The sequence below is a fragment of the Nelumbo lutea genome, chromosome 6 (assembly GCF_056320005.1).
Source record: "Nelumbo lutea isolate HS-2025 chromosome 6, American lotus-T2T, whole genome shotgun sequence".
Lineage (NCBI taxonomy): Eukaryota > Viridiplantae > Streptophyta > Magnoliopsida > Proteales > Nelumbonaceae > Nelumbo > Nelumbo lutea.
Window position 1 is genome coordinate 33,448,170 of NC_142689.1, and position 22,149 is coordinate 33,470,318.

A 22,149-nucleotide genomic window follows, 5' to 3' on the forward strand; every position below is an offset into this window, starting at 1 on the left:
TAATCATAATGGAATTTAATGCTTTGAATGTCTACTAGCTTCATAATCATAGTGGAACACTTTGATGTTGAAGCTAATGATAGAGTTAGAATTGAAGGAACAATGACTTAGAACTAAGGTCTATCTACTATTTATTATCTTTGGATATGTTTGTTCCTAATAGCTTGGTGGTTTCTTTACAACATCTTATCCATAAGGTGGAAACTGACATTCTATGGATCCATGTATCAAGGGTCTTCGAGTGAGATTAGTATATCTTATATATAGTTATCAATATGTATTTTTGTGCTTATATTTATTTTTACGTACTACATTTAAGGAAGATAAGATTTAACCTAGTCACATCAACAATAACGAATCTAAGTATAGATTTGAAAAATGAATAACACAACATTAATAAACGTGTTCTTTACATATGTTTGAGGGGGCTCACCTTTACATGGTTCTATTGGAGAAGCCACTAAAATAGGTATAGGCTTTAGGAAGCTCATGGCCGGTTTAAATAAATGGAATCATCACCATTTTTTAGAGAAAATTGGCCATCATTTTTAGATCTGAAAAATTGATTTATTTGTCTTGATAGTGACTCTATTTTTCATAGGAATGGCATCGAATCAATAGATTCTAAATCTAGAGTGATTGGGAGGGGGAAGGTGTTAGGCACCATTCTTTCAAAGCTACTATAGCAGCCTAATATGGGAGTTGCTCAGGCTCAATTTCTAACAAAATTCCACTGAAAATAGTTGCCCAGAGCTCCTAAAATTAGGTGAAAACTATACCTGTTCATGGGCCGGGTGGTCCAATGGGCCGGCCCGGCCTGGCCTGGCCCCCAGACGGGCTTGAACAGGCTTTTTGGCTCATGGGCTTAACCTCGGGCCAAAAAGCTCGACCCGCATAAAATTCGAGCCAAGCTCGGGCTTTGCCAAAATAGCCCGGTCCGAGCCCAACTCGGCTCGACTTATAGTTAAACTTAAGTAAAAACCCAATGTGATGTCCATTTGAATAAATTATTTGATTTAAGAAAGTTGTTGATTCACTTGTAGGCCCATTGTTCAATTAAATAGGGGAAAAACATCTGAATTAAAATAGATAATGTCCATTTGAATAGAGAAAATTTCAATTTTTTTTATTAGGTCGGGCTTCAGGCTTTTTATCAGGGCGAGGCTTGGGCCCAAGTTGTAGGTTTGTTGGTCGGGCTAGGCTCGGGCTTAGACCTAACATTTTTCTTGTTAATAAAGAGTAAAAGCCCGGCCCGGCACGGCCCATGAATAGGTTTAGCGAAAACACTCTCAACTTCACCCAAAATTGATTTGAAGTGATGTTGTTGAGTCTTGTACTGATTTCCCTAAGACTCTCGCATCTCTACCATTTTTTCTCAATATGGAGGAAACTAGGAATGCAAATTTCCCATGGTTTTCGGACTTTAAGAAACCCATAATTAAACTAAAAACAGAGACTATAAATTTAGGTTTAAATGTTAAAATGAGAAACTTACCTCTCGTATACAACCTCAATGGGAGTTTTCCAATAATGGGAACAAGTCCAAAGAAGCTTGAATGAGATATTGGAATTGATGGTGTGCTTTTTGGTTTTATATCTTGTAGCTGAAAATGGAGTGATAGATTTGAAGTTTAAGCTCTAAATGCTTCGGGGTTTCAGGTGATTAAGGGCATCTTATAAGTTAGGAAATTTTCTTTTAGGTCTATCATCTCTTTTTAGATTTTTCCTCTCTTTCTATTTTTTTCCCAAAGTTCTCCCCCTCTAGCTTGAGTAGGGTTTATACTTATCGAGAAAAAGAGGATAAGAGTTTTGAAATTCATGTAATTAGAGAACCTGGACTTGAATACAACTTTTTTCACAAAAATGGATATAGATTTTTCTAAAGAAATGATGTCAAGACAAGTCTAATCAGAGAGCCTGAAAGCTTGATTAATGTTCAAATAAACACCATTAAGAAATTTGCTAAAATAAACAAAACATGACTAACTTTCCCATAACAAACTAGCAAATCACCTGAAAAAAAAAATTATTCAAGTCCTTTGGTGCTTCAACTACTTCCGCTAATGTTCAGTCTTCTATGGGCAATTGCACGTGATAAATTGGCATAAGGCATCACAATTAAAGGTATTCTATTGATACATCCGATTGGCTAAAGCATTTCTTGGAGCCAACAACCTCGATGTTGTATATGTGAACAAAAAACAAGAAATACTTATTTAAATAGCCAATGGGTAAAATGCATCAACTTGAATAAATTTATACATCCCCAACGTTGCAAAATACGCAGTGTGATCTGGTATTGATGGAAAACTTTAAGTTGTGGACAGGTGAAATGTTGCTAAGACAAAAAAAATGTTGATGGAAGACTTCAAATTGTGGACAGGTGGAATGTTGTCAAGACCAAGTAAAAAGTATTCACACTTCATAAACCTCCAAATATCTAACAATTGAAGTTCCTAACATCATACTGATTTTCCTTAGCTACCTATTAGCATGATACATTAACTTCAGTTTTAGAAATCAATGGCAAAGATTTAACTAATGGCATTTGAAATCATGTCCTAATACAAATCTAAAAAAATCATGTCTATGGTATTAAATCGGAAACGACATAGCTAGGGTCCTCATACCACGTGGAACACATGTAGAAAACCAATTAAAGAAAACCTAACCACCAAAGAAATAAACCATAAAAATAAAATCTATTTTAGTGGCTTCTCCAATAGAATCTAGTGAAAAGTGAGCCCTCAAACATGTACAAAGAACATGTCTCTTAATGGAGTGTTACTCTTTTTTTTTTCAAATTTATATTTAGATTCGTTATTATTGATGTGACTGGGTTAAATTGTACCTTTCTTAAATGTAGTATGTAAAAATAAATCTAAGACCCAAAATACAAATTGATAACTATATATAAGATATACTGATATTAGCTCCAAGACCCTTGATTCATAGATACATAGATTGCAGTTTCCACCTTATGGACAAGAGGTTGTAAAGAAACCACCAAACTATTAGAAACTTGGATATTCAAAAGATGATACAAAGCAAATAGACCTTAATTCTAAACCAATGTTCCTTCAACTCTAACTAAATCATTCGCTTCAACATTGTAAAGTGTTCGCTAATGAAGTTAGTAGACATTCCAAACATTAAATTCCATTATGATTACTCGTATTAACTTATTTTATTTGTAGCATTGGAATGTCCTTATCTTTTCTCAATGCCTACCCCAGAAGAAAGAAAATAAAAATAATTGGATTTGTATCCGAAAATGTTATCATTGATCTAATTGTCACCACAAGGGTCCATGTTGGGTTTCACTGAAAGTTCACTATTGAATTCAACTAAGATATAATAGTCTATGAAAATCATTTATTTTATACTAGAAAACAAACCGTGTAATCTAAGAGTACAAGAAAGATGTATAGATTTTGGGTAATAGTATTGGAATCTTGTTTTCTATATCAGATAATACAAAATTTGTAAATTTCACCTTATATGCAACTACCATTTCAAGGTATGTGCCATTAAATGTTGAACCACTAAAATTAGATTCCCTTAATATCAATAGATGTCAAGTTGGCTTGTCTATGTAAAATTGTTGGACTTGTTATTATTGTATTGCACCGAAGCACCTAGCTATTTATTTAATTAGGTCAAGAAACAAGAACAGCCATTCAGTTTAAAAATCCCTCCACCCCCATTTGAACTAACTCTACTTTTTGATAATGAAAATTTTGATACAAACCTTCTCAACTTAAATTACAACAAATTAACCTAATACGAACTTCATGTCAGTGTAAAATAAGTCAACTACATAATTTAAAATACGCTTACAGGGGAATGCCAGACTAGAAGTATCACTTGAAATTCTCATTCACATGAACCACTTTCCTTTGAAGTAGGAAATAGAGTAAGTGAATCACTGATGGAGAACTAAGACATATTCATTAATATTATGTTTGGTTTGAAGGAAAAAGTAGAGAACGAAGGGAAAGGTCGAAGGTTTAGCCGCCTAAGAGAAAATAATATGAATTTAACAAGGAAATGAACCCGAGATCAGCAGAACCAAATTGGGTTATAGACCAATCCCGAATTCACCATAGGCATCTACTTCTTACTTGTTGAGATCGACAAGAGCTATCAATCCGAAGTTGAAGCTTATAACCCCAGTTTCAACTTCTTTGGTTCCGTGCTTATAAACAATGTATCTTGTTATAAGAGGGAAAGAGAGATAGGTGTTTGAGAGAGAAGGAAAGAGGGATAGAGACCAATATGCGAGAAGGGGAAAGAGAGGGTTAAGATGGAAAGACATACATTAGAGAGAGAGGGAGAATGTCAAGAAAGAGAAAGAGACAAAACAGTGATGGAGAGAAGAGGGGCAAGAGCAGAAAGATAGAAAGTGATTGGATTGACGGAAGAGTAGAGGGATTAAGGGTGGCCTAACTGAGAGAGGGAGGAGCAGAGAAAAATGGATCCCATCACTGTTTTAGAAGATCTCATCACCTTAGAGAGAAAAGGGAAATGAGACAAGCGAAAGTGACCATAGAGAGAGGGAGGAGAGTCGATGGTTTATAAGGATAAAGTTGGAAAACTAAAATTCAATCATTGACCAAAGGGAGTGAAAGGAGATAATGTGGACCTTTCTTTTTTTTGAGAAAACGGTGTGTTTCTTTTTTGTTTGGAAACTTTGCTGCTAGGTAAGACGTTTCCTGGAACAACAATAACATTTTCAGTTTGCTATCAATTTTCCATGAAACATTTTCAGTAGTTAACACTGGTACCTATTATCCAGTGCCACATCATGTCTCTGTCACTGCCACCTCATATCTTTGTTGGCAGCAACGGGTTGCATCTACATGAAACGTCAAATTTGACATTACTCCAAACCATGCATTCTCATTTCTAAGGCATGGCTTGGAGGACTGTTTTTTTTTTTTTTACGTGACGCTGATGTGCCACCGTTTTCTGGAGCAACGGTAATGATGCCAAACATACGCTATAAGGTATACGAAGAAAACCCCTAAAACTTTCAGATTCCAATAAAGACATCCCTCTCCATTAAATTGAGTAAAGAAGTTAAGTTATCAAAACACTCACTTGAGAAATTTCTACAAATGAAAATTGCAACAAAAACCCAAGAAACATCTCTAACAACTTGGAATTACAACAAACCAAGGGTGCAACTTGGGTGGGTCCAATTCGAGCCCAAATTGGCCTAACTCAAAATTTTACATGGCTTGGACTTGAATTTTCGATCATTGGATTGGGCTCAGGCCCTGCTTCTTTATTTTTTTAGGTTGGGCCCGGACTTTGCATGAAATGTAAAGCAAATTTATTGACCAACCCAAATGCATCAAACTACAATATGAACTAGGCTCGGGTTGAAAAGATTAAGCTTGACCTCGAACTCAATCCAGACTCAAGAGACCTATGCTGCTCACTTTGGTAGCCCAAAGGGCTAAAACTAATGACTTGTTTTGTTACGGGGATATTACTCCGGACTGGTTGAACCTATCTTTTGTTAATCTTTCTTAATTATAATTTTATTTTATTTATAAAAACTAATAACAAATGAAAATCGAAAAAATGCTAAAAAACCACCGGAAAAGGGTAATATGGGGATTTAAAAGAATTTAAACAGTCGCACAAGAATCTTTTGAAAAAAGACAAAAAAAAAAAGACCGAAGAAGAAATGATTGAGAAATAACCGTTACGATAAGAGACGAAACGAAGAAAATGCGCAAGTTATAAGTTATTGACTTATTTCGTATCGGATGGTATCGGCGCAAACAAGTTTTCTACGAAATCTCTTTAAACCATCTAACGCGGAAAGTTGGAAACACATTAAAAACAATGTGACAAGTCATCTATCTATATTTCGATACCATCCTTCTTCGAGCCGGATCCCTCTGAGGGTGAAGTAGAGCAGGACCAAATCGAACTTTTCTTTGATTGCATAGGCATCTTCTCGAATTTTCCGGCGACATTCCCGTAGGTTTTCCGGCGAGATTTCAATAGGCGGTTGGTGATCCCGATTTAGATTCTTTGTTTGGTTTCTCAGGTTTGTCGAGACAGATCTCTGTAATGGCTCCAGTTTCTGCTCTCGCAAAGTACAAGCTTGTGTTCTTGGGGGATCAATCCGTTGGGAAGACAAGTATCATCACTCGGTTCATGTACGATAAATTCGATAACACATACCAGGTAAGACTGAGAGAAATAGATCGCCATGTAATAGATCTTTGAAAATTTAATTTTTATTCTGTTTCTATGATGGAGATCATATTAGGAGTTTCTTCGGAATGACAGATCTATTGGTGCCATGCTGTTTTTTCTTTTTTTCATTATTCGTATGTTGTTTTGGTGTTGAATGATTGGTTTAGGTTTTCAGGAATGGTAGGATCTTGATCCGTGTCGCACTTTAACTCATCTATTTCTATTGTTGATGATATTTTTCGTTGATTTTGTCTGATATGGACCTCGAATTGTTGGAGTCCGTTTCACTTCTGGTTGATAAATTGATTATCATACAAGTCTTTTAATTCTTCTTATTTTGTTTTCTTTCATGATCATGAAGTTAGGTTGGAAGGACGGTCCTGTTTTGGTTTACGATTTATTAGTGAATGCTATCATTTGCAAAGTAGTAAAAGGAATCCTTCGTATCAGGGTAGACTCTGGTTGAAGTTCTGGGTCACTGCATATGATGTAATGTTTTCCATGCATTTTTGTTATATGATGTGGCAATTGGCTCACTAAGGAAACCTGTTCCTATGGATCAGATTCCGACAGTCTATGGATTCTTGATCGAAACTTCTACTAACATTTTCCTTTTTCTTCTACTTATTTTACGCGGGTGAATAGTTCGTTTACATGATGACTGCCATTTTTTCCAACAAAAAGTTAATTATTAACAAAGATAACATATTAGACCCTTTTTTAGATGTATTTAACGTTAGAAGTTCCAAATTACGAACCATTTTATAGTATATATTTTTCTTTAGATGTACCTATAAGTCCCAAGTTTTATAGTCTTCCTAGTCAGACTCTTGGACAGGCGTTGGATTCCAATTTCCCATGTCCTGTCAATGCAATAGTGGGTTATAGTAGGCACAAATTGAGAAAGCTCTCTTATTAAAAAGAAATGATGGTGCTTAGAAAAACCTAAAGTGTAGAGAAAAACCCACTGCCTCTGTTATGTTTTCTGGAAGGTGATTGTTATCCTAGGCTAAGAAAAACATACAGTGTAGAAAAAACCCCCCATTGTATTTAGCTCCCTTATATTTTACCAAAAAAAAAACTTGTTTAAGGCCCAATCTTTTTACCACTTATAAAAAAAAAAAAAAAAATTCACACAAGCTTTTTAGTTCCAACTCATTGGCATTTCCCACCATTTGTAATGAGAGGGAGCTGGTATTGTATGGCTAGTCATAGTGAAAACTGTTACACCTGGATGCTTGCATAGGTCTTTCATGCTATGTCCATTTTTCATTGCAGAATTGTTGTACTAGTGCATTGGTTTTTTTACAGCTTTATGTAGCAAAAGTACAAACTTTTAGCATTATACTATGGGTTTGTTTCATTTATTCTACCTGAGCTCACTTACATTACAAGTTGATAACTAGATGATCAGTTCATGCTTGTTATTGACCTTCTAGCAAACAAAAGCTTTTTAGCTTTTATGCAGTGTTTTTCTTATTCATCTAACCAAATTTAGTTCTGTTGTAACTTGATGATCAGGCTACAATTGGTATTGACTTTCTATCAAAGACAATGTACCTTGAAGATAGAACAGTCCGCTTGCAGCTCTGGTAAGATCAGTAATTCTTGATGTGTCAAATCTATGCATCGGAAATTGATATTTTAGCTTTATTTGTTATTTTATTTCTGTTTGTTTTTCCAAATCATGCATCTGTATATGCGAGATCCTTATCCGTGTATTAATATGTATGATAAATGAGCTCCAAGATTTTGTAGGTTTCACAGGTAAGGAAAAGGTGCAATTTAAGGGGTAGGTTTACTAGCACTAGTTGTGAAATCCAGGGATGATGTTATTCCTAGGGTATGTTGATTTTCCTTAATGATGTTTAGATATGGTGTGAACTTTTGGATTAGATACCATGTAGTAATGAACTATTTTTGCAATCGGTTTTGATGACATGCATGCTTGATTTAAGGGGGCATGCCATCAATGATCTATGGTTATTTGAAAATCCTTAGCTGTTGGATGGGTTGAATGTGGAAGTATCTCTTCTCTTTGGCTTGGTTCTACTTGTAAAGTAAATGCCCTTAGACATTATGGTATAATATAATTCATTATTAGGGAAGTGTTATCCAAGAATCCAAATACAATGTGCCAACATATTTGTAACCTCTTTGGCTAGCAAGATGGCATCCCTTATCATCTAGATCCTTAATCTTAACAAATATGGCACAACTCCTTGGCGTTGGTTTCTGGAGACCTCTTGAATTAAACTATTTTTTCTCTTGTTTCTCTTGTAAAAGTTCTGTTCATCTTTTCTGTTTTGCTTTGTATATTCTCTTTTGATGATCTCTCATCACCCTCCTGATGTACTTTTGTTTCTCTTGTCAATATTTTTTTTATTTATTACCAAAAAGAACTATCAAGATTTTCTGATCAATTGAATTACCTAGGGATGCCTTTGGGTGATAATCCAAAGAAAGAGGGTTTCTGGAACCCGGTGGTGGAAAGATTTGAAAGGAGACTTGCCTCTTGGAAGAAGAATTACCTTTCACTTGGAGGGAGGATTACACTGATTAAGACTACTTTAGCTAACTTACCTATTTATTTCCTTTCAGTGTTCAAAATCCTAGCAAAGGTAGCTAACAGATTGGAGAAGATGATCAGAGATTTCCTATGGGAGCCGGGTGAGGAGAAAAGGGACCATAGGGTGAGTTGGGAGGTGGTGACCAGAAGCAAAAATCTAAGTGGTTTGGGACTTGGGAACCTTAGGAAAAGGAATTTGGCTCTTCTAGGGAAATGGCTGTGGAGACTCCCAATAGAAAAGGAGAGACTCTGGGCTAAAGTTGTGGTAAGCATACATGGACTAGAGCAAAATGGATGGGATGCTGGGATCCGAGCTAGGACCACAAGTGCGTCACCTTGGAAAGCCATTCATGATTTGCTTCCATCTTTCTCCTCTCTTATCAGGTATGATTTGAACTCAAGTAACTCCAAAAAATTCTAAGAACAAACTTGGGTGGGGAATGACCCTCTTAAGGACCTGTTTTTTGAATTAAAAAATGAGCCAGTTTCTTCTTCCATTACCCCTTCATCTTTCTCTTCTGGGTTTGGGTGGAAATTGGGTTTGAGAAGGGCTATGAGAGATATAGACTTGGATAGTATCTTAAGCCTCCTTGGTATCCTTGATAATGTTTTCTTGGACCCTACTAAGTTGGATTCTAGAATTTGGACCCCCACCCCCCATTGGCTCATTTTCTTGTGCCTCTTTTTTCAAAGTCTTAAGTCAGCCCCCTAGTCTTGCTGCCCCTCCCTTCCCGATTAATGTGGTTTGGTGCAGACCAATTCCCCCTAGAGTTGGTAGTTTTTGCTGGGAAGCTTTTCTGGGAAGAATCAATACTGGTTATATGCTCCAAAAAAAGAGACCCAAAACATGTTTATCTCCTCACAGGTGTGTTCTCTGTAAAGCAGATGGGGAGATTGATGACTTGCCAGTTTGCTAAGTCCATTTGGGTGTGGGCATTATCCCTCTTTGGGTGTAGATGGGATCCTCCATCAAATTTGCAATGCTTTTTTTTTTCCTGCCTTCTTCAGGTGCTGATTGAAAAGGGGAAGGTCCATGTGGAGATGTTTGAGGGCTGCATTGTGCTGGGCTTTGTGGGAGGAAAGAAATTCTAGGATCTTCTCTGAAGTAGAGAGAGACAATGAATTATTGAGAGAACTGATCCATATAAGGGTAGTACAGTGGCTGAAATTGTCAGAGTTGTTTATAGACTTCACAGTGGATGACTTGTTGAGGAAGTGGGGTGAGATTGCTAATTGCACCCAGACCAAAAACAATATGGAGTGTGTCTTGGACTCCCCACTGGCTGGTTTTTTAAAACTAAACTTTGATGGGAGTAGCTGGGGGAATCCTGGGCAATTAGGGATTGGAGGTGTGTTTAGGGATGAGAATGGGTTTGTTTCATCCATATTTTCAGGCCCAATTGGAGTGGGTGACTCTCTCAAGGCTGAGATCCTAGCAGTTTTGGAAGGAGTCCAAAGAGCTAAGGTGATGAATATAAGAAAACTCATCATTGGAGGGGACTCGGAGGTGGTGGTAGGGTGGCTAAATAAAGAAGATAGCAGGTTATGGATGTACAATAATGAGAGGAGGAAATTCAGGTGGCTGGTTCAAGAGATGGAAGTTAAGATCAGTTGGGTGAAAATATCAGTTGCTAATGGGTTAGCTAAGTAGGGAGTCGGGAGGGAGTCATTGTTTTGGGCACAAGTGTAATTTTCTCAATTTTCTATTCCTGGGAGCTCAAGCTCCACTTGGAAGATAAGAAAGTTTATCTTCCTCCATGTAATTACTCTTGTGATTAATTAATGAAATGTTGTTATTGATAAAAAAAATGTTATTCTTATTATTTTTATGTGGATCCCTTCTTGATATTGTTATCCTAGAATGGGAAGTTGGCAAATGTTTTGGCATATGAGTGCTAAAAGATGCACCAGCCAATGGCTTAAAAGGAGAGGGGGTTATGAGCAGGCCATCTATATAGGGGGTGTAACCATATGTTAATAGGCTGTACTCTTATATTTTACTATTATTTCAATTTTCATTTTGAAACTGATATGGACTGTGGTCTCTTCTTTGACCTCAAGGAATCTGAGAATGAATTCTAAAGAATCTTGAACTTTTCAAGAAAGTGATCTGCTTTATTCTAATCACTTTGTCAAACCATTTTCATATCATCTCCAAACTGACCTTTATCAATTATCATGAACTTACTAAAGATCATGTATCGGTGATGTTGGAAGAATCTCCCTGGACCTCAAACAAACTGACAAGGAATATCTTGAAAGTACAGATCAGATTCAACCTCTATTACGCCTAAATGTATTATTTATCTACTTTAAAAAGAAAAGAAACAGAACTTACAAGCAAGCAAACACAGTTGGCATTAGAATATAAGTGGCCCGATTGGACTATATATTGGAATTTCATAAACATGACCAAGGTGCCAAGTTGGTAGATTGACTTAATGATGTTAACAGTAAAGAAATAGCCACCCCCCTCCAAAAAAAAAAAAAGAAAAAGAGGAAGAATGCCAAGAAATGAATATTTGGATTTCATTCCACAGCTCTTTTGGCACTTTATTGAACCAAAAGCATATGATCCTTTGTACAATGTGTTGCTGTACATGTACGATCCATATAAGGACCTTAAAAAAGAAACAACAAAAATGTCATCTTATAAATACATTATGAATAGACAACCAATCTGCAAGTGTTCCAACCACCATACTGATGACTTCTGCTTCAGATGTACATTTATGTTCAAACATTGCAGCACTTTTGTTGTATCAGCTGGTAGTAATAGTTCTTGTTGATCCTCTGGGTCAATGTATTTTTTTTCTTTCTTTTTTCTTGCACAGTAACAGTAGCAATTTTTTTTAATAAGTACCTTGAACTATTATTAAACCAACACCATAATAGAAGAGAGGCATTAGATGCTTCCTCTCCAACAAATACAAAGTACATGTCTAGTACAATTGATTTCTATTCATCCCATGCTTGGCTTAGGCATTTGCGGATCTCCTTTCTCATGGAACCCGAACTGGTATAATTGGTTTAGTCAGTTTGGGTCCATGGGTGGACCTGGCCCATTGATAGCCCTACTGTTAGGGCACTCAATTCATCATTCAGTAGGCCTCTTCAGAACCCAACTTACCAATTGTGATCCACAACCCACAGGAAGTAATGAAAGAGCAATGAATTAAAAAAAAAAAACTCATTTTTTGTACAAAGTAACATATCACAAGGAAGGAAAAATGCCCTTTTGTGGAGAGGAGCCAACCCAAACATCCTCCCAAAACCTAACTAAATCTCTAGAACAAATATCATGACTGAGTAATTGATGAAGGATGTTATGAATAGCCTTCCGTGATGACACCAAAGTAGCCCAATGTGGTACACCTACATCCCATCAAGTTCCCAACTTACCATGTATACTAGCCATAACCTCATCCACAATCTCTCCTTCACCAATGGCCATCTCCACAACCATTTCCCTAGCAGAGCCATATTCTTCATTTCTTACCTACATTACCAACACCCAGACTGCCTTCTTGAACACTTTCACGAACTACTTCTCATCTAACTAAATGGCTTTCTTCCCTTCACTCAACTCTCACAAGAAATGCCTTGTTCATCGTTTTTGCCTCCTTTTGTAGGATCCTAAAGATCGAGAGATAATAAATTGGCAAATTTGCAAATGTAGATTTTATCAATGTGATTCTACTTCCTAGTGAGATATAATTCCTTTTCAAAGCTGCCAACCTCTTTGCACATTTCTCTAAAATTGTGTTCTAGAACCTATTTTCCTTGGGGTTTGTTCCTATAGGAAGACCTAAGTAAGTTAAAAATGCCAACTAGTGGTGGAACACTCCAGAATAGTCACTAAAGCATTTATCTCTCTTCCTTTATATCAATCCCCACAATACAACTCTTCTCAAGAATGATTTTCAGGTTGGAAACAACTTCGAACTTCTTCACAAGTTCTTTCAAACTCTTCATCAATCTCTAATTTCCACCTTCACAAAAAAAATATTATATCATCAACAAACTAAAGGTGGGTAATTGAATGTTATTTCTACCTACTCTCCACCCCTTAATAATCTCCTTCTCCCTATCAATCTTGGAAATTAGCCTACTAAAGACATCAACTCTAACCACCCTGTTAACAAACAAAGATGTAGTGATACGATTTTATGCACCCAAACGTCCAATTGCACCATCTTTCTCCAAAACCACAGTTTCCAATACCTCATATAAAAGTCCAGTCCACCAGGTCTTAGGCATTCTTTATGTCCAACTTACAAACAAAACCTTTTACTTCACGATCTTCTCATCTCCTACACACTTTCATTAGAAACAAGTATTTGATCAATTTTCTGCCTCTCCTGAATGAAAGCCCCTTGATGTTTATTGATTAATGAAGGAAGAACCACTTTAATCCTTGGGGAAATAACCTTGGCTATTATTTTATAGATACTAGTCACTAAACTAATTGGTCTATGATCCTTTGGGTGACTAGTCTCAGGCTTCTTAGGGATAATGACTAAAAAGGTTGCATTAATCCCTAGGTGTTGAAATGCTTCTCTATTCATACAATTCATCCTTCACAATTCCCCAACAACCTTGATAAAAAGGCCATTGTGAAATCATTTGGTCCCAAGGCTTTAGATTTGTCCATTGAGATGGCCTTCCTTATTTCTTCCTCTTCAATTTTTCTTTCAAGTCATTGATTATTTAAGGAGTTCTCATTGAAAAGATCTCTTCTTCTACAAAGCTTACTTTTCAGGAAAGCTGGACCCCTTCATAACAGCAAGCCATTGATTATTTAAGGAGTTCTCATTGAAAAGATATTCTTCTTCTACAAAGCTTACTTTTCAGGAAAGCTGGACCCCTTCATAACAGCAAGGAGTGAAGTTGAAATTTGATGGGAGCTCTTTAGGTAACCTTGGCCCTTCAGGTATTGGAGGAGTTTTAAGAGATGGAGAAGGAAAAGTAATGGCTTTATTCTCAGGACCAAAAGGGGTAGGAAACTCACTAATAGCTGAAGTGGTGGCCCTCCTCCAAGGCTTGAGATTGGATAAACAGCTAGGCCTCTAACATATTTAGGTGGAAGTTGGTAATAGGGTGGATGCAAACAAATAGCTTGGGGATCTGGACCCATAGACCGATTGTGAGGGATATCAAATGCCCAAGAAGGGAAATTGGGGCAAGTTTTAGGTGGGTTAGAAGGTCAGTAAATAGACTTGCTGACACCTTAGAAAAATGGACTCTACTAGGGAGGAATATATGAATGAAATAGTGAGCTACTTGGAGGGGTCAACACCTTATCTTGGGTGCTTGACGGTTATACACTGTTTTATTTTAATATATGAATGAAAGTTACAATTTCCAATAAAAAAACCTTTCCAGCCACCAAACTGCCTCGTCATCCAGTAATGGCCAATCAAGCCCTTCCCAAGCTCATCCAATAATGGCCAAACGACAGTAGTGTTGCCACAAAGGAAGTTGTTTCTTTGTCAAGTCCATTATGATTATCCCAATGTTGGGAGGGGTGGACTTGTTATGGGCTTAACCAGACAACATGCAATGTCATCTCTCAGACTCAAACCTGCATCCTCACACTTGTGAAGCTGGGGTTTTTTCATTACACCAAGCAATGACCCCTTTAGTTGTTTATTTGTAGTAACCACAAAAAACATGTACATTATTTTTATTATTAATTATTTATAATAAGGTTGCTGGGTCAGTGTAAAACCATCCAAGTTGTTTTTTTCCATTGTGTGTAAATTTTTTTCAAGTTGCATAGGGGACAGGGCTGCTTCTGCTTGGAGGCTAATATTTGCTTCTTGGGTGTGTTTGGATCAGTAGTCTCTAGGGCCTTTTTTACTTTTTAGTTTAGTAACTGTGAGAAACAAAAGTACAAAGGAAAAAAAAAGCAAAGGTTCCAAGTATGTCCTGTAATCTCCAAGGAAGCATCTTTTATAAGGTCATTATCTTCAATGTGATTTCCAAAAGGTTTCTTCTATGGCACTCATACTCCCATAGTTGGAAAGAGGTGTGGGAAACAACATGGGAAGTTGGACTAGGAAGTGGCCCTTGAAAGCCTTACAAATGCAGAGGGGAAATATAAGAAACACCAAACAAATGGAAAGGTGAACTAATAAGAGGTAAATACATTGACTACAAAGATGTATTCTTGTTCAAGACCTCATGTGGAACCCCTGGTGGGCAAACAGCCTTGCCAATTTTCTGGCTAGGGAAGGAATTACAAGATCTGATTAGGTTTGGAGAAAACCATGTCTGGGAAGGAATAACAAAACTGTGGGTGTTAGCCATGAGCCTTTTGTATTTCTTCCTTTTCCCTAATTTTGGGGGAACAATTCTTTACCTCATGATAAAAAAGATTAATAAATGTTATTTCTTTCCAGGATCCTTTGTTAATTTCTAATGTCAGGATAGAGGGATTTGCAGTCATTCTGCTGCTCCCAGACATACTTGCAATCTCTAACAACACGTCCTTGTAGATGGAAATTTTAAAAGCTCTAGTAACATTGATAGAAAGGTCTCCAGCCATGTCCAAGGCTTGGAATGCACTTCAAATCTGTAATAACGTTACTTCTCCCTGCTCTTCTTTTACCTTTTATCACAAACCTTAGGGCTTCTCTGGACCTTCCTTTAATTTGTACTTACTTGTCAGCATCTTTGGCTTAATTTGACTTTGACTTGAGTCTCTTCTTTTCCTTGTGATGTAAAGGTGTCTTTGTTTTCGTCAATGAGACTAAGGCTTCCTTCACTCCCAACAAATGATCTTTTGGTGATAGTAATAGGAGATTTGGCAGACTGATGAACTATTTCCAGGAAAATTGCATGTACTCTGTATGGTTTTATTAGGATCATATTAATCAGAACAATATTTTTTAATCAAATTAATCAGAACAATATTCTATACCTGGTATACACTTACATATCCTTTAGATCTGAAGCTCTAATTCCTTGGAATCTGACTGCCCCATTGTTTTCCGTGTTCTCAACTAGGGATGCAAATGAATCGGATCAGATTCGAATAAGGGTTATCTGAATCCGATGCGATAATGTTCATTGTAGATCCAATCAGATCTGATAGGCCATGATCTGAAATCGAATCCGATTGGTAAGTCGGATATTCGGATCTGATTCAATCCGATTTGTTTTCTTTAAAAATTAATAAATTATTAAAAAAATAAAATATACCAATTTAAATAAAGAAAAACAAAAAATACAAGTATTTTTTAATTATTTTCATCATATATATACATGTTTTTTTATAAAAAATAAATAATATAACAAATTTACAAAATTACAATATAAATAATATATTTATAAATAAATAACACATATATGTATTATATATATTTATATAAATAGATATATAACATATATCGGATTGGACAGGGGAGGATCCTAATCCAGATTCTGATTGGACACTATTATCCAATCCAAAGACCCGAATTGGGGCAATCCGAATTCGACCAAATAGGATCGGATCATGATCTGATCCATTTGCACCCCTATTCTCAGCTTCCAAATTTGAGAGTATTTGTAGAAAACACCTTGTTTTTTTAATTTTCTTTTGTTTTTTTGATCCACTGGGAGTGGCTGGATTTTCCATCATATAAAAAGCCACATAACAGATGCCTAGGGGGTGAGAAGTCCATATTAGGGTTTCTAGTAACTAGGGTTAGTGTAAGTATAGCTTGAGAAAACTCTTCTCACAACCCTTGAATTGACATTTTTAAATGCACTGAGGATTAGATATGTTTTCCTTTAACTGCAAGGGGGGCCCAATAACACATTTACAATCACACCCCTAAGCCTTCAAAAAATGCTGGAGAAACCCTTTCATGCAATACTAAATGATAGCTCAGTTCTTCTATACAACAATCATTATGGTTGGGAAACTGTAATGTTTCATTGTCCAACCTTCCCACCACCAAGTATGGTTTACCAAAGAATCTTTCCATTGCTAGGACTCTTGTAAAAATGCATTATAACAAACATTCTGCAGATATATATTTACATATTTAGTAAATAAACTTCAAAAATTTTCAAAGAACAGTTTTGATTTATCCACCCAAGTGTTCTATGAGTCCCAATCATACTACAAGAATTTAAGTCCAACTAGGAAACTTTCTTATTATCATTTTGATTTTAACTTGTCACTGATTCAAGAGTGCTAGTTCACTTAGGAAACCTTTTCAAGAATTCTCGTCCAACCGGGGAACTTTCTTATTGTCATTTTGGTTTTAACTTGTCACCAATTCAAGAGTGTTATATCACTTGGGAAACCTCAACGATGATATTCTCCTTTTGTCTAATGATATATATTTCCTTTTTAAACATTACCAAAACCCTAAGGTCGCCTTCAAATCATCCAACACATAGAATTATTGGCCAGATATGACCTTAGCACCCTAAGTCTCTGCAAACTTCTCCGGTTCAAGGGCTAATGTCACTTTTGCATGTGTGATGACATAGCTATCTATAGTGAATGTTTATTATTGTTTCAGTCATCTGGATCACATCAGTGTATGTCCCCCCCCCCACATCTGGATGTAGCTCTGGTGTCTCCACTTCTTTGGTACCATAAATGTGTTGATAATCTAATTTGATTGCCCTCAACTGCGATGTTTTAGTTCTACAAGGAGCTCGGTCAATGGATCTCCTTAGGAGTTTCACTCAAATACCTAATGCCCTGCAATATTACCTGAGAACCTTAGTTACAAGTAAATGCAGCTTAAACAAAATGACTGACTATAAAAATAATGCAAATGCATTAACATTAAAAAGGTTATAGTACAACTGTACAAGAGAAAGGCTTTGATGTGCACTTGAAATACATAATTTCCGACATTTGGAAATCTAACATGGTGCATATATTTGATAACAAGGATAAAAGAACTGGTTAATTAACGATCTCAGCTGTCCACGGTGGCAGTGAGCCATTCCGAAGCAAAGTGGACTGAGGACTGGTAAAGGAAAGACTAAAGCCTTCCCTATAAACACCATCAGACTGGATCAACTGGACTTGCTCAGCTGTGCCATACTGCCAAGCTATCAGTCTTGGCTAACTTCTGTAACAAGATAATACCACTGTACATTGTTTAGAAACTAAAAGGTTCCATGCTTGATAAGAAGTATATATGCATAAGAATGGTTGGAAAGTGTACATTGAACATTTATATAATGCAATGCCCATGCAACTGAAATACTGATAAAAAAAGTCCATGCAAGATGCAACTGAAACAACCACCATTAGCTTTTATAGTTCTTAATTAAGGCAAAATTATTGGCAATGCATGAAGCTAGAGAGTAATTGATGAAAGAACTTTCGAATACATGCACATGCAGTTTTACTCTTTTGACAAGGAAATTTCGCCAGGGTTGTTTTTCCATGTTGCCTTTCATGTATTTCCTTGAAACTTTGCTCTCTTTTTGAAGGTTTATCTTATAATTCTGTTGTATGTTGATAGGGATACAGCTGGACAGGAAAGATTCAGGAGTCTCATTCCAAGCTACATTAGAGATTCATCTGTTGCAGTAATTGTATACGATGTTGCAAGTATGCAACTCTTCTATTTTGTTTTTACATCTGGGATTATTCTTCATTCATTGTTCCATTGATTCTCATGCGCTTTTAATTTTATAAGCCTGGAAAGTAAATTCAGCTTTTACAAGCATTCAACATAATGTTCAGTACTTCAAGTTCCAGCTTGGCATCCAAGTTAATCCTTGTTCTGTATCTTCATATCATAACCACTAATTGAATTTTGTTCTGCCCTCTATGAGAATTGTGCTGAATATTTTGTTTCATTTTGGTGGTTTTAGGCCGGCAATCTTTTCTTAACACTTCAAAGTGGATTGAAGAAGTTCGCACTGAACGAGGCAGTGATGTTATTATTGTCCTTGTTGGAAACAAAACGGACCTTGTTGACAAAAGGTAATATTCACCTTCTTGGTTTGGTTTCCCCTGGTCCCTTTTCTTTTCATGGGAAAAAGTTGTCTAAGGGTGGAGGTTATCTCAATCGACATTGCAGAGAAATTTATATTTTCTTGAAGATTAATAATGAAATAATGTTGGTTGGTTTTTAACTTTATGGCATATGTAAGGGTTGCTTTTTTTTGGTTAAAATGAGAGCAATGCTATCTATGGTGGTATCTTGGATGGGGGTGGGGTCTGTGTAGTAGAATGGGTGTTTAGGTAGTTTGAATTTGTTTCGTGTTTTCGGTCAGGTGTTCCTTCACTGTTTTCCAGGAACTTTGGATTTTGGTTATAGCAGTTTGATGCATATCTAGACATTTTAAAGCTGATGTTATGGGAATGAATGTTCTGTAATTTCTTTAGAAGTTAGGTGTTGGGAGAGCACTAATTGAAGAAGAATGGAGGAATTGGATTTCAGTGGAAAAAAGCTCATCAAATAGGGGAAGGTTTCTTAATGATTTTATACTCTTTTAAGAGCTGAAATTCTTGCTGTCCTTCAACGGGTACAATTTAGCAAGATAATTGAGCTTTGACAAGTTGGTTATTGAAGGCAAGGTTCAAAATATCGATACAGCTGATATGCCGGTAGGGGTGTATCGGGCGATATTGGTACTTTTTTTTTTTCAAAACTGGTTCAGGGGGGCCGGTTTAAGGCTTCTCCACCCCCTGAACTGGTCAGAATCCCGATACACCCTCTGTAGGGGCGTATCGGCCGATATGGGCCGATACGTGTCGATACTTTGAACCTTGATTGAAGGTTCCAAGGTGGTAATAGGATGGCTACAGAAACCAGAACTAGTAATTTGGAATTATAGGGAGGAAATAAAAAAAAAAGGTTTAAATGGATTAGTGGGTAACATGACATTAAGAATTCAATTGGAAAGGAGATTGGCCAATGGTCTGGCAGACCTTTTAGCTAAGCAAGGAATTGATAAGGAAAACCTGTTCTGAGTTCAGTTGTAAATACATTTTTGTTGTTTCTTAGGGGAGTTTGCACCTCCCAACTCCTGCTTCTATGTAATTTTTCGGTCTCTCTTTAATGAAGCCTTTCCTTTATCTATTAATTAATCAATAAATAGAATAAAGTAAAATAGGGATAGGTCCACTCAACATTTTTAATGCAACACCTCAAGAATGGGCTCCACCAGAGGAATGAGTCATGAAGCTGAATTTTGATGGAAGTGGTAGGGGCAATGCAGGGTCATCAGGAATGGGAGGGGTTTACAGAAATGAGTGGGCATATTATGGCTTTATTTGCAGGTTCGGTGAGAGTAGGGGACTCACTAGGGCTGAAGTCATGGCTGTAATGGAGAAGTGCAACTGGCTAGAAATCTGAATTTGGAAAAACTAGTTGTTGAAGGTGATTCAAGATTGGTAACATGATGGCTGCAGCAAGGGGAGGCAGCTTTGTGGCAATACAAAATGATTAAAAAAACCAGGCAGCTGACCTGAGATATTGAAGAGATGGGACTCAATCCTCATGAAATGGTGTTCACACTGTACTCACAGCCACTTGCAGCTGTGCATTGGGAATATCTCCCCATGAATAAAAACATGCAAGTATGGAGATATTCCCGATACACGGTTGCAAGTGGCTGTGAGGATGGTGGTAGCACTGTTTTGCGAGTACTGAATCTGAATTTGGTATTGGAGTGACGAGAGAGAGAGAGAGACATTTAAGTTTCCTCTTTATTTATCCAAAAAAATTTAAAAATTTCCCCTTTTCAATTCTATAGTTCCAAAGCCTAGAATTGTCTTCTTTTAGCCAGCTCACTACAGTCTCAGTCTCCTTCTATGATCAGTTTATTGACATTTAGATCTTTAGTCCTTTGTACCCCCTTCCAGAGCTGCTAATATCTCAGAAAATTGAACTGTTATTTTTCAGAAAAAAAAAACGTTTTTAATGTGGGACATATGTTCTGGTATTACTCAGATCTCAAGTGTGCCTTACATCAACATCTATCTTTTAACAAGCGTTGTGGATCTTTCTTCCTTGGTAAATGCTCACATAAGGCATTTTTATGTCTATATACTAAAATATTGACACAAGTTTAAGTACAGACCAATTGAATTTGCATTGCTACTTACACTTCAGTATTTCATGATTAACCAAACCTTATATGTTGGATATTCTATGTCATCATTTAGTTTCACCTTCAATATCATGTGGATGATCCAACAGGCAAGTTTCAATAGAGGAAGGAGAAGCCAAAGCCCGTGATCTTAATGTCATGTTCATTGAAACAAGTGCAAAAGCCGGCTTCAATATCAAGGTTAACCCTTAAGTTTATTTCATTTTTCTTTCTCTTGATTTAATGATTTCTAAGACTCTGTTGAACAGCATAATGTTGCATCAGCGCACCTTTAGATATTGAGGTCTAACATTCTTATGGGCCAACATTACATTTATGTAATGATCCTAATTCAGTGATGTATTATTATTCTAGACACAAGATAGCAAATGGTAAGAGAAAAATGCTTAGGCTTAGTTTGGCAAGAGTGCAAATACAAGGTTTAGAAATACCATATGTAAGGTTTTGCACTGCAAGTGTTTGTATTTGCACACTCTTCCCTAACTGAGCCTCAGTTTGGAAGGAGTACAAGTACAAATATGTAGAATGCAAAAACTTGCATTTTGTATTATTTTTTATGTATTTGTACTGACTCTGTACATATTTGTATTTGTACTCTTTCCAAACTGAGCCTTAGGATCATATTTTCTACTCAAGATTTGGCTGAGCAGAATTTTCTGGAAGCAATTGAACACCAGGTTCAGAAACCCTGCACTGCATGAATTGCTAGGAACTTGGTTTACTGTGCTGCCATCGCTTGTAAATCTGTTCCAACTTCCTGCTGTTACTATTTCATATTTATTGATTGATTTTGATGTATTTATTTGAACAGGCACTTTTCCGGAAGATTGCAGCTGCATTGCCAGGAATGGAAACACTTTCTTCGACGAAGCAAGAAGACATGGTTGATGTGAATCTGAAATCTACCACTGGTGGTGCATCACAGTCACAGCCACAATCTGGGGGATGTTCCTGTTGATGCATATATGTGGTAGGGATCCTCGTATCTCTGCCATGTTTCCTGTTTTATTGGTTTGTAATCCTTGCCTCATCTGTAAAGGTTGTCTTCCTCTTTATGCAGTATTCACTTTGGTACAGTTAGTTGATTCTTCAGCATGGCAATATTCCTTCTGCAATGTGGACTACATTGAAGAACCTGGTAATAGACCAATTAGAATACTGTTGTGCTGGTCGAATCGAACGTTTTTGTGTGGTTTGTAGTAAGATCCGTTAAGAACATTATATAGAACTATTATGACGAAAAGCTTTTTTTTTTCTTTTTTTTTGGCATAAAA

The 22,149-nt window shown here is 36.7% G+C and overlaps 1 protein-coding gene across 1 annotated transcript; it reads left to right on the top strand.

The window, feature by feature from the left end:
* Positions 1-5,755: 5,755 nt before the first annotated feature.
* Positions 5,756-22,149, top strand: LOC148848439 (ras-related protein RABH1b). Its single transcript, XM_088948584.1, has 7 exons — positions 5,756-6,207; positions 7,741-7,811; positions 18,274-18,362; positions 18,629-18,740; positions 20,965-21,055; positions 21,687-21,845; positions 21,936-22,149. Exons 1-6 carry the CDS (start codon positions 6,091-6,093, stop codon positions 21,831-21,833), a joined length of 627 nt encoding a protein of 208 aa, XP_088804710.1. The 5' UTR covers positions 5,756-6,090; the 3' UTR covers positions 21,834-21,845; positions 21,936-22,149.

What these genes read in the sequence shown, in the direction of transcription:
- LOC148848439 (XM_088948584.1), top strand. Translation starts at nt 6,091, where the DNA reads ATGGCTCCAGTTTCTGCTCTCGCAAAGTACAAGCTTGTGTTCTTGGGG. An exon ending in ACAGTCCGCTTGCAGCTCTG is followed by an intron (nt 7,812 to 18,273) that starts GTAAGATCAGTA and finishes GTATGTTGATAG; the next exon opens with GGATACAGCTGGACAGGAAA. An exon ending in AATTGTATACGATGTTGCAA is followed by an intron (nt 18,363 to 18,628) that starts GTATGCAACTCT and finishes TGGTGGTTTTAG; the next exon opens with GCCGGCAATCTTTTCTTAAC.